This window comes from Hippocampus comes, unplaced genomic scaffold, assembly GCF_001891065.2.
Source record: "Hippocampus comes isolate QL1 unplaced genomic scaffold, H_comes_QL1_v1.1 scaffold156, whole genome shotgun sequence".
NCBI lineage: Eukaryota > Metazoa > Chordata > Actinopteri > Syngnathiformes > Syngnathidae > Hippocampus > Hippocampus comes.
In genome coordinates, this window is record NW_017805744.1 from 7,399,335 (window position 1) to 7,411,425 (window position 12,091).

Below are 12,091 nucleotides of genomic sequence, written 5' to 3' on the forward strand. Positions count from 1 at the left end.
ATTTTCTTCTCAGTATGAGCTCAATGTAAATTAATAAACGAGGGAAACTATTTTGTGTGCTGAAAAGTCATTGTGCCAAGTTATTAAAACTGGTATTGTCATCGGAAACATTTGCATTTGGACATTTCAGTCTCGTTTAAATTGATTTCAGAATAAGAATCAGAATCATATTTATTAGTCAAGTATGAAAAACACACAAGGAATTTATCTCCGGAAGTATACATTGTCTCTTTTTTATTTTATACACAAGTAACTACTACCATCTCTCTTCTCTTCTACTAACGGCAATTCAAGCACTATACACTAAATCGAACATTTAATTATTAAAATGCTATACAGTTTGTGTGTGTGTGTGTGTGTGTGTGTGTGTGTGTGTGTGTGGTTGCGTGCGTGCGTGCGTGCGTGCGTGTGTGTGTGTGTGTGTTTCAAGAAAACATCTTGTTCCTCCAAACCTGTTGTGCAATCAGCATTATTGGTCCCTATTTTCTCCATGTTTACTCCACTCCCAAGATCTCAATTACATCAATATCTCAACCACAGTTGACTTTACATCTGTTTTTCTTTTTACATCATGTCATCATTTGTAGATGTTAAAAAATAACCTGCCTGTTAAAGTAGGGAGTAGAAAGTACAGATATCTGTTTTTAAAATAAATAAGAAAGTAAGTCAGCAGAATACTATATGCTACAGTCAAGTACCAATACCAGAAAAAATGTAATGTGCGGTAAAAAAAGTATTTGGACTGTCAGTACAGATTTTGGTTTTCATTTACAATACTTTTTTGACATACAAAACATTCATAGTGGACCAGTTGCCTCTTTACTTAATAAATAATGTAGTCATAATGATTGCCAGATTGTGTAACATAGTTTATTCTGATCTTTTGTGACCATTGCATTGGAGCCGCAAATACACTTATAATATTACATAACCTAGAGAAATATGAGAAGTTCCATCCATCCATCCATCCATTCTCTAATCCGCTTATCCTCACAAGGGTCGCGGGCGTGCTTTCCCAGCTGTCTTCGGGCAGTAGGCGGGAAACACCTTGAACTTCTAAAATTCATACACACTGCTCAACAGAATGAAGGAAAATTAAATTTGAGTTGTGTGTTGCTTTAGATGTACAATGTAGCTATGTAAATACAAAGCATGTGAATGGATACAGGGCAATGAAATGGTTAAAGTGCAAATGGGGTGACTAAGGCATGTGTGAGAAGCATGAATTTATTGTACAATATATAAGAACATGTCAAACGTTAGCCACTGATACAAAAAAATTGAATAAATATAACTTTGCTTAATGTTTAGCATCCACTACTCATATGTTGGTTCAACAGCCTTAAAATAAGGAAAGCTCATGCAACAGCAATGCGAAGGATGGACGATCCACTGGTTTCTAGGAATGAAGACATGGATGAAAAGTCAATGCACAACTGTTATTTGTGTGTTTTTTGTTCGACAATATACATCAAATTCTTTCTCCCACCTCTTTCCAGCACCACTCCATAAGCAGATATACAGCCTCTGGTGCCAGTCGTGGCTTAAGCAGCCTCATGCCAGCATTCAGGGACTCTACTACTTGAGCATTGGATTGGTTCTCATAAGGAAGCCGGCCCTCAGTGTAGACTTCCCACATGAGAACACCTGAAGGTGTGATGACAATAGACATTCATATCAGTTGGTAAACCAAACAATCATGAAACTTTGAAAAGCTATGCTCTGACACATTGCATAAATTGGTGCTCTCGATGAAAAATCTGGTAATTTCGCTCTCCTTCCTTTACATTAAAATGAACAAATATGTTGATTTAACAATCTGAAGTCAATAAACTCATGCAGAACTGAATCCTACCAAAAGACCAGACATCAGATTTGCTGCTGAACTTGCAGTATTTGATAACCTCTGGTGACGACCACTTGACGGGAAACTTGGAGCACAAAGAACTTGTGTACTGGTCATCAAGAACATATCTAAAGCACACAAAGTAGCAGTGACCAGTGAGATACAGCTACAACGTTGCCATGATAGGAGAGAAGATGTGAAATACCTGGTCATGCCAAAATCAGACAATTTAACCACGTTGTTCTTTGAAACTAGGCAGTTCCTGGCAGCCTAAAATTGAAAAAGTGACATAGAATGAAAAGTCAACTCAAACCAGTGACAAACATATTTTTTTCAACTATTATTAATATTATTATTATTATTTTATTTTATTTTATTTTTTTAACCAGATCTCTGTGGATGAAGTTAGACATCTCCAGGTAGGCCATCCCTTCAGCGACATCCAGACACATCGCCAACATTGTGTCCTGGGATAAACGCCCTTTTTGGGCTCGCAGGTAGTCTGATAGACAGCCATTCTCCATGAACTCCAACACCAAACACATCGGAGAACGCTGGGTGCATACACCATAGAGCTGAACTAGCTTTGAGTGGTATAATCTCCTAATGAAACAGACACAATTGTACATTGGCTCAGTTGATTATTATAAAAGATAATGAATCAAGGTGTTCACTTACATCATGATCCTTGCCTCTTCTTTAAATTCCTCATCCGACATGCAATCTTCTCTTATGATTTTCAGTGCCACCCTCTTCTCCCTCCATTGTCCCCACAGCACCATCCCAAACTGTCCACTGCCTAACTCTTGACCAAAGGTGAGTTCTTCGGGGTCCACCTCCCACTCATCTGTTGAGTATAGAGGTGTAAAGAAAGTGTAGACCACATTCTAATGAAACACATTGCTACACGAGAAAAGTGTCCGCAAAGCAATTTGCTTATTAGATGTGAGCAAATCTGGTTGAAAGGTGAGGATTCCCTGCACTTTATTTTTATTTTTTGCCCCCAAAAATACTGATAAAAGATTTGATCAAATGAAATCTGACAATTTATCTTAAGTTTGTCAGTCATTTTAAACCAAATAAAATCTATAGGGTTCATCATGTTTTCACAGACATCTGTGGACAATCGACCCATTTAGACATTGCACAATTGGCAAGTGATTTAAAATAACAAGCCTCGTCACTTTGCAGATACGGCGTCACATGCAGTCAATGGCCTCTTTGACAACCCGCCCATGCAGTGTCATTCTCTGAACCATAGTTCTCTTTCTCAAGTACTAACCAATCGTACAATTAGGTACGCCCACATGATTCAAGAACATCTGTTTCAAACATCCTGGCCTAAGAAAGATGTAAGTGATTAGATCATTATGGTGGTTGTCATGTGTAGTGGAGAACTGCTCCGCATCATAAAAAGTAATTCAAATATTGTGAGATGTTCAACTATTTCCAGCAGTTAACATTAATGCACTCAGTGGCTTGAATATAAATAATGTATCGAAAATTATTATTCTGTGTGGTATAACGTAGCCTCATAGAATATTCAAAAGCAAAATGTGTATTTAAGTGTAGTCCTTGAGCCAGTGAGCGTTTTCCATACCGCTGCATCAGTGACTACATCACCATGACCCAACTAGAGGCTGCACAGCCATACGGTACCGAATTACCTTTGGATGGACCATCAATTTCCTGGGAGTAGCCGCCTGTTTGAGTGATCGGGTGTCTGAGACGTGTTATCAGACCTTCGAGGTACACACACACACACACACACACACACACCCACACACACACACACACACACCCACACACACACACACACACACCCACACACACACACACACACACCCACACACACACACACACACACCCACACACACACACACACACACCCACACACACACACACACACACGCACACACACACACACTGGTTCTTAGAAAACAATTTGATTTGCTTGAAGGCTTGAAACTGTAGCATTCCCCTTTCTGCATCACTCATTCATTTTAAGACAGTAGCTATTGAAAAATAAAGAGAGCCGCAGATTTACCCGCAGCATTGTGTTGGTGGTAACGGATCAGCTCTGGAATAGTGCGAAACAGATACTTCTCGGCCAAGTAAAAGGAAGACTCTTCTGTTTCTGTCCGCCTGATTTGGTAATGTTTCACACATGGTTGTTTCTCGCCGTTTGATCTATGGGTGAGATGTTGAAGAGATCCGTTGCATGTAGGCAAACAGTATTACAGTGCAACTGTGTCATCATGATGATTAGGCTGATTTACAGTAAAGCTGAAATTACCCCGGCGCTTTGGTGAATACTGACACTGTGTAGACGCCTGTCTGTCTTGAGTTTCGAACCATGAATGCACCTTCTTTTCCCTAAATATTTAACACACACACACACACACACACACAAATTAAAATGATATCTTTCAGGCCTACACAAATTAAAATGATATCATTCAGGCCTATGCAATATTTTGTTGCAAACATTGTGAGTTGGCATTGCCATACCAATCTTTGCCTCACAGTCAGTCTGAAGCAGCAATTAGCAAATGAAAGGTACATTTTCATGCTGCCGAAACTTTACAGCAGGAAATTTATCTCTATGGTTATGAAGGTCTCATGCATTGGCATGTCAAATTCTCACGGTGCAGATTCATTTTGCCCATGCAACACTTGTTGAAGGTATCGGAGCCAAATTTAACCAGAGTTTACAGCAATAACCTGATAATAATTTCCAAAGTATTTATTTATGTGCAGTGATGTGTGACTTTTTTGCCTTCCTTTAGCGTGACCTTGTTTTTCGGTAACGAATAAACTAACGCATTACTATTTCCAGATGGGAAATCAGCTTAAATTTATAGTTGAAAGTTATACATTTGACTGTGCATTACTATTTTTTTTTTAATTTCCTTTAATAAAATGGCACATGCTTGCTTTCTTATGCCAGGTCACGTTTTCAGCCCCAAAAAAAATGGAGGGATATGAGAAGGCTCATCTTATTTCTTAATTTGCACTGTTCTAGGTCCTCATTCCTCTGTTTGCATATTAAAGCCTCCCACCAGAGATCCCAAAAAAGAGACGAGGAGATGGAGCAAGGGTGGAGGAGGTAGACGAAACATGACGATCCTTCTTCAATAACGTCATTTATGATGCTGAATGAGATCACTTTATGAAATTCATATGCACAGCTCTACTCATGTCCACTTCAACTTGTGAAACTATAAAAGCGATCGGCACAATATTTTGGATTTTAATCACATTAAAGGTGAACTCCAGCCAAACAGAGGTGGGGTGGCCATCAGGAATTTGGAGAAAATATGTTAAGCTTCCAGAACGGCCGTTGTATTTCCGAGCTACTGTAGTCCTAGCCATCATGTCCGCTGGCAGTGGCGCTCCAAAGCCAAGAGCTAATGTTTCACTTCTGGACAGCCGAGCCCTCTTTGTTATTTAGTTGCTATTTAGTCTGCTATTTAGTTTGTCGCAACAAAACATTTTAGCATCTATAACAAACCTATCGTGGATGTTTTTTGTCATGCAAGAGAAAGATGGAATAACTGAAGAAAACCCCATGTATGCACAGGGGGAACATGGAAACTCCACACAGTCGAGCCACAGCTGAGAATCGAAACCAGAACCTCTCAAATGTGAGGCAGACATGTGAACCACTCAGGACCATGCCAGGCCAAAATAAATAAATGCAATTGCTGATGCTTTTACCTCTTTGATCAACAAATCCTCTGCTTCCCTTCTGGCAATGTTCTTGTGATACCATCTTTGAGGGGAAACAAATGAGGAAAAACAAGTTCCCATATGTATACAATAAAATACATTAACATAGTCCAAAAACACACGCCTGCAATACAGTAAGCAATTGATATGCACAGACTAAGATGAACAAACAAACATGGATAACCTGCAACACTTGCCGGATTAAAAAGCTAACTTACTCAAATCTCTCAAAGTTGCTCCCTGATATTTCAGCTACGTGTGTCCTTGGGACAAACCCGTCGTTCCTGCGATGACAGGAAAGGAAAGGGTTCTTTTTACAGTTGAAATCATTTTCACCATGAGCTCAATGGCACAATGAGATGGGAATAGTTGTGTTTACCCGCTTTCATCTCGAACATTCCACCAGACGGGATGGGAGCTGTCTGTCAGGGTGTACTCCTTGTCTTTGTGAAGCGCCAATTCTCTGTCTCCAAATGGTGTGTAGTTCTGCAAAGCAATAACCATGCGATGCACTGTGTCGTGCATTTCTACCTAATGAAAAAAAAATGGTGACACAAGGGTATTTAGAGCTTCATTTCGGCCGGGGGCTATCAAAATCATTTTTGTCGCCTGCCACTTTGGAGTTACATCTTCCCTCAGAGTGCCGTTATGATGGCGAAACCACAAAAAATGTTTCATCGTCTTATCGCATGATTCATTGTACACAACGAATTAATGGATGGAGGAGTTTTGAAATCAGTCAACTAGAATAGTTTGTTCAAATATTGTTCAAGTGAGTGGAAAGAGGGTAACAAAATTATTGCAAAATCTCATCGTCAGTCATTACACATGACAGGTTGACATTTCAGTATGGATTTTAGCAAGAATCATGCAGGGTGACAGATATATTTGCTTTCGCGGACAACATAAAATGATATGGCAGGCCGGATCTGGCCCGGGGCCTTAAGTTTGACACCTGTAAAGTCGGTACTCTACAAGTCATGACATAGGTGTTAGATCAATGGAGGTCAACAACCGTTGACAAAAACAAATCAAAGTAGTGAGCAGGTCACCAGTACAAATACAACTCAAGGACCAACGAAAGATGCAAAGATAAAACAAAAGATGAATTTTTGTGTGGTTGTCATGTTTTTTTGCACCGTTCAAAAATATCAAACATCAAAAACAGCATTTGGTATAAACTGAATTTGTGAGAAACGGTTACCTCTGAAACTGGGATGTCAGGAAGTGGTTTTTTAGAAGCTGTGGAAAAATCCAAAACATGACATTTACTTGTTGCATAACAAGTTGTAGGAGGCTTTGCAAACACCAGATGTTTATTAATTAAATGTTAAAACCTTAACAGCATTTAGATGGTTCCAAGGTCGTGGCAAAACTTTGCATTGTAAATTAATTTTAAACTTCAAGTCAGTCATAACAGAACACCTTACAAACTGTATATTAGACCTTAACTCCAGGACAAAAGAAAAGGCTCATACTAACCGTAACCCATTGGATCATATACATGACAGCCCATTGCCAGTTTCCCTGACTGCTGACAGCATTTCCAATTTCCATCCATCCAAAATTGTGGGTGGTATTTTTCGACCAAATTGTTATTCCTTGTCTCTATATCAGTAACCAATAAAAGACACTGAATGAGGTCAATGTGATTTGCATTGCCTAAAAGCCTGAAAATCCGGTTTGAAACTTGCTCACCTTCTTTCAGAGCTTGCACCCACCTCAGACGACAATCATTGTCTGGGGCAAAAATGTAGAGGAAATGGTTGCCGTGAAACACCTGCAGATGTTTGCGTTTGAGAATCGGGTTGGTTTTTCATGAATTCTGCTGTTTAAGTGATGATTTGACAAATGTGAACCTCACCTGGAAGGGGTACTTGTAGTCACACGGAATGGGGAGGTCGGTAAAGACTGCCTCCACACACTTAATACTGCATAACTTGATGGAACCTTTCAGTATTGGCTTTCTCTGAAACAAAAATAGCTTTACGTTCTCTCAAAATACGACTGGAATTGCAGTTAAATGTCGGAAAGCCATCCCAAAAGCTTGGAATGACTCAACTGATCAGAAGTACCATTTCAAAAAAATAGTTACTCCGTATGAATACTTACTCCAGGACGATGCTCAGAATATTTCAATTCCTGTGTGTCCAGCACAAAAAGTCTCCTCTTGTAGTTGCATGGAGATGTTCTTTTTTTTTGCTGCGATTTTTTTATCATGGTACCACTGAGAATCACTCTCGAGGACATGGTAACATCAACAACAATCCACAAACACTGAGTGAGACTGTGTCACCAAAAAAAAAAAAAAAAAAACATGATGTTTCCGGTAGCTGAGTTTAGTAGACCACATCCTGACTCCAACAGATGCAGACTGCACATACCCACATGGACTTCAACTGCATAGAATCATATTCATCACATACAGACACCGTCACTTTCATTGAGTATACTTTAATAAGTCATCATTGCATGATATTCAATTCAAACCTTTTTTTTTTGTGTTCACTCTCACTGAGTTGTCCCGCTTGTGGTTGTGTTGGTGTGTAAAACGTCTTCATTGTCACACTATTTGAAGTAACTGAAATAGGGGCCACCTTGTTCAGGATAAGGGGTGTTGAAAATAGATGGACGAATGGTTAGATGAATGGATGGATGAAATAGGAACACTAACTGAAAAATATGCATAAAATAAACTTATAGTACAGTAGTTTGCAACACAGGTACGCTACGACAACTTCTTTATCAATGCTGTAGTGCCATGATTCTCAGCCATTGTGCTCCCGGATATCATCAGGTGTGCTCTGAAAAAAATGATCCAACTTCACTTCATTCGTCTGGAAATGTTTGCTTACTACAAATTATACCTTTTTATTCATCTATCTATGCCAGTCACCTGTGGTGATAGGCAGAACAATGAAATGCTCTTCCACTAGATGGCAAAAAAGATACAATTAACCTGTGCATTCACATACTGTATTGCCATTCATGTGGCACCACATCGCAATAAACTAAAAAAATGGACCAGTCGGGAATAATAGTTACGCTTTAAAATGTAAACATTGCTAGTTGTGTATGTTACTGCTCAAAAGACAACACGATTGTTGCTTTCATCCTGTGGCTGCCGGCTAGTTATTAGCGACTAAATTGCTCGTGTTTCCGTGGGCAGGCTGTCGAAACTTTGCTCTCATCTTCATGGTTACCGCTTGGGTACTACTTGTTCAAATGATTCAACGGGTTTCTTGTACTGGCTTGTTTTTGACGACATAAAACGTACAACAGCTGCCTCCTCCATGTCGCTCTGGTGATACCGCCAAGGGAGGAACTTCTCTTGTCAATAATAACTTCATCTTCGCAAGTCATGGCCGCCCGCTAGATGCGTTTAGCTGTGCTTTCGGTCAATTTGTTACTCTTACTTTCTGTTTACGGCTTCTTCTTCATTTTTGGGCGGATTCTGTTTATTTCAATTTGCAAACCAATGTTAGAAGGGGTATTCCGATTGGCTAGGGTCGCGCACATTTCCGCCACGTTTATTAATGGAGTAGATTTGCTCGCAATTCGAATACAGTATCTGTCTCTGTGCGGCCTTGTCCCAAATGGGCCATGGCCCGTTTCTAGTCGGCGGACCTGTGGTTGGGGACCACTGCTGTACACCATTCACTCCATAATTTTGTATGGCGTTTTATTTTTGTTTATTATTATTATTATTATTTTTTTTTTTTTAAGGAAGAAACAAACAAAAATTACAATCACGTGTCAACAGCAGGAACCAATGAGGGCTTCGGAACCTAACGAGCAGGCTGGCCAATCCAAACGACGAAACAGAATCACGTGAGTTTCTCAGCCAATGGAATCCGGACACAATCATTCGTCATATCCGCGATAGCGCAAGGTAGCTGAAGTGCTATCTGTTCGATCCTATCGGCTCAATCTCAATCAAAGAGTCATAATTGTTGGACCCGAAGATCTGCCTAGGAGGCAAGTACAGCTATCGTAGATTCATTATTTCTGTCTCCCTGTCTCGTGAGTTATTCTTAGTCGAGAGATAGTTATGCCTAAGCATTGGCGTGAATCTGGTTGCTAAAAGCTAGCTGCGTTTGCGTAACTCGTTACGTTCAAACTGTTTGGCGGTTGGATTTATGATATGAAGCGAAGATAACTTTGCTCGGCGTAACTTGCTTTCCACGCTATGTTGCACTGATGACGATTTGACAGTACCGCTTCTCTGTTAATGACAGCCATTCATGTTGTTTCAGAGCACCATCATGGGTGAACCACAGCAGGTTAGCGCCCTGCCTCCTCCACCTATGCAGTACATCAAAGAGTACACGGACGAAAATGTCAGCAAAGGGTTTGCCCCCAAACCACCACCACCCATCAGAGACAGTTACATGATGTTTGGAAATCAGTTCCAGTGTGACGACCTGATCATTCGGCCTCTGGAAAGCCAAGGCATCGAGCGGCTCCACCCTGTGCAATTTGACCACAAACGTGAGCTCAAGAAGCTTAACATGTCTATCCTGGTGAACTTTCTGGACCTTCTCGACATCCTCATCAAGAGCCCTGACAGTATAAAGCGAGAAGAAAAGCTGGAGGACTTGAAACTTCTGTTTGTTCACATGCACCACCTGATAAATGAGTATAGGCCACATCAGGCCAGGGAGACTTTGCGAGTGATGATGGAGGTTCAGAAACGACAGAGACTAGATACAGCAGAGAGGTTCCAAAAGCACCTGGAGCGGGTTGTGGAGTTGATCCATGGGTGCCTTGCCTCCCTGCCTGATGACTTACCGCAGTTGGAGGGCACTGACAGTGCTGGTGACGGACCACGAACTCTGATTTCCGGGAGCGGTGTCGGGCCTTCTGGCCAGGTTCCAAGGCTGAAAACAGAGCCTATGGATTTGGAGGAAGCAGGAGCAAGCTGCATGGCGGCAGGTCACCAGAGCAAGATCACAGCTACCATAAAAAAGGACAAAATGTGGGACAAAGATGCGGCCATGTGTAGTATCATTGACAAAATTGCGTAGTATTCTCTCACTTTCTATACTGCAGATGTTTTAAGTTTGAGTTGAGTTTATTTAAAAGTGTTGTAACTATTGTTTTATGGCCTCAGGAAAGACAATTATCCATCCATCCTTGCCTTGGCAAATGATCAACCTGTGCAGAACTGAAAATTGAAAGATTTTTTTTTTTAATCTAATAAAGATATTTTCAGCTAAAAGAGCAGTTGTCTGAACAGTCATTATCCCACAGAGTGATATTGTAATGTTTTATGTAGACTGGGCTCATTTGTTCTGCAAAGGATCTTGTCTACAAAAATGGAAAAACCATTGTTTGACCACGGCTAAGAGAGAAGTCAATTCAAAAATTTTCTTGACAGTATTTTCTGTGCGGCTCCACTTGTCTAAACGTGGTATTCTGATTAATATTGTGTATTTGAAGTATGAAGTAAGTGGAAAAGTCCACCCGATTACAGTACTGTTTATCCAGCTCACTTGCTGTCGACTGAAAATTACATCACACTTTTTGATCTGGTTTGCTTTGGGGGTTTTCTCCCTTTTAGTCTCCTCCTCAGATGGTAAAATGCAGGCTCTATTCGACAGCATGAGATTGAACTGGTGTGCCTTAGGCTGGCCACAATTAAAGGCCAGAATGCAACACACCTCTTCAGTATAGAGTTGAGTTTTGTAATTGTGGCATTCATCCTTCCCCTCTTCACTGACTGTGCAAAATTGCTGGATTGTTTTTCCATAGCATCCCAAACATGCCCCATGGGTGATGTGTATGGTGAGTACAGTATTTTGGCCAGACAAGAACTGGGATGTATTCAGCTTCCAGGAACTGTGTAAAGATTTTTGGAACATAGGGCCATGCAATAATATATATATGCTGCACCATGAGGTGATGGTCGTGGATGAATGGCAGAAAAGTGGACCTCAGGTTCTCATCACATATTGCAGAAAATGCCATCAATTAAGTACACCAGTTTTCATTGTCCCATAAACATGGGCCTATACCCTTGGCCAACATGGGACACTTGATTCACAACAGTGATGTCAGCAAATCAGTCATCTGCACGTCATGCACACTCATCTGTGAAGATCAGGGTTTAGCATTGAAAGACAACACCCCTCCAAAGTGCCAGATGCCATTCATTTGCCCACTCAAAACAATCACAACAACATGCAGTCAGGCTGTGACCCTGATGTGGACGATGAGCTTCCCTGAGACCAGTTGAAACCTTGGACAACAGACAGTATCAAGCACAGGTTTGATTGATACTATCAGATGATTATATTACGTGTGTTTGAAATGTGTTTGCAGTGGTGTAGAGTGACACGGCATCGTTTTCAGGAGGGGTTTGTGTGCGTGTGTGTGTGTGCGCGTGCGTGTGGGTGTGTGTGTGTGTGTGTGTGTGTGTGTGTGTGTGTGTGTGTGTGCGTGCGTGCGTGCGTGCGTGCGTGCGTGTTTTACAAAAGAAATGATTCTCTATAACCACACATTATGGCCGTA

At 40.8% G+C, this 12,091-nt stretch overlaps 2 protein-coding genes across 3 annotated transcripts; one reads left to right on the forward strand and one right to left on the reverse strand.

The window, feature by feature from the left end:
* Positions 1–856: 856 nt before the first annotated feature.
* On the reverse strand, positions 857–9,156 carry itk (IL2 inducible T cell kinase). Its single transcript, XM_019884146.1, has 17 exons — positions 7,691–9,156; positions 7,443–7,547; positions 7,277–7,358; positions 7,061–7,186; positions 6,783–6,820; positions 5,958–6,109; positions 5,797–5,862; positions 5,567–5,621; positions 4,143–4,222; positions 3,894–4,036; positions 3,514–3,588; positions 2,525–2,693; positions 2,233–2,449; positions 2,052–2,116; positions 1,856–1,974; positions 1,490–1,647; positions 857–1,399 (listed from the first exon to the last, which is right to left on the reverse strand). Exons 1-17 carry the CDS (start codon positions 7,826–7,828, stop codon positions 1,343–1,345), a joined length of 1,845 nt encoding a protein of 614 aa, XP_019739705.1. The 5' UTR covers positions 7,829–9,156; the 3' UTR covers positions 857–1,342.
* A 156-nt stretch (positions 9,157–9,312) lies between these two features.
* Positions 9,313–10,802, forward strand: med7 (mediator complex subunit 7). 2 transcript variants are annotated; one of them, XM_019884149.1, is made up of 2 exons: positions 9,313–9,409; positions 9,835–10,802. In XM_019884149.1, exon 2 carries the CDS (start codon positions 9,844–9,846, stop codon positions 10,603–10,605), a length of 762 nt encoding a protein of 253 aa, XP_019739708.1. In that variant the 5' UTR covers positions 9,313–9,409; positions 9,835–9,843; the 3' UTR covers positions 10,606–10,802. The 2 variants fall into 2 exon arrangements, with proteins under 2 accessions (XP_019739708.1, XP_019739706.1); XM_019884147.1 differs by lacking the exon at positions 9,313–9,409 and adding an exon at positions 9,425–9,556.
* Positions 10,803–12,091: the final 1,289 nt, after the last annotated feature.

Bases quoted from the DNA above. Each gene is read 5' to 3' on its own strand.
- med7 (XM_019884149.1), top strand. From the start codon at position 9,844: ATGGGTGAACCACAGCAGGTTAGCGCCCTGCCTCCTCCACCTATGCAG.
- itk (XM_019884146.1), bottom strand. From the start codon at position 7,828: ATGTCCTCGAGAGTGATTCTCAGTGGTACCATGATAAAAAAATCGCAG. The intron at 6,821-7,060 runs GTTAGTATGAGC...ATTTTTCCACAG, and splicing joins ATATGATCCAATGGGTTACG to CTTCTAAAAAACCACTTCCT. The intron at 5,863-5,957 runs GTAAACACAACT...CTGTCATCGCAG, and splicing joins AATGTTCGAGATGAAAGCGG to GAACGACGGGTTTGTCCCAA.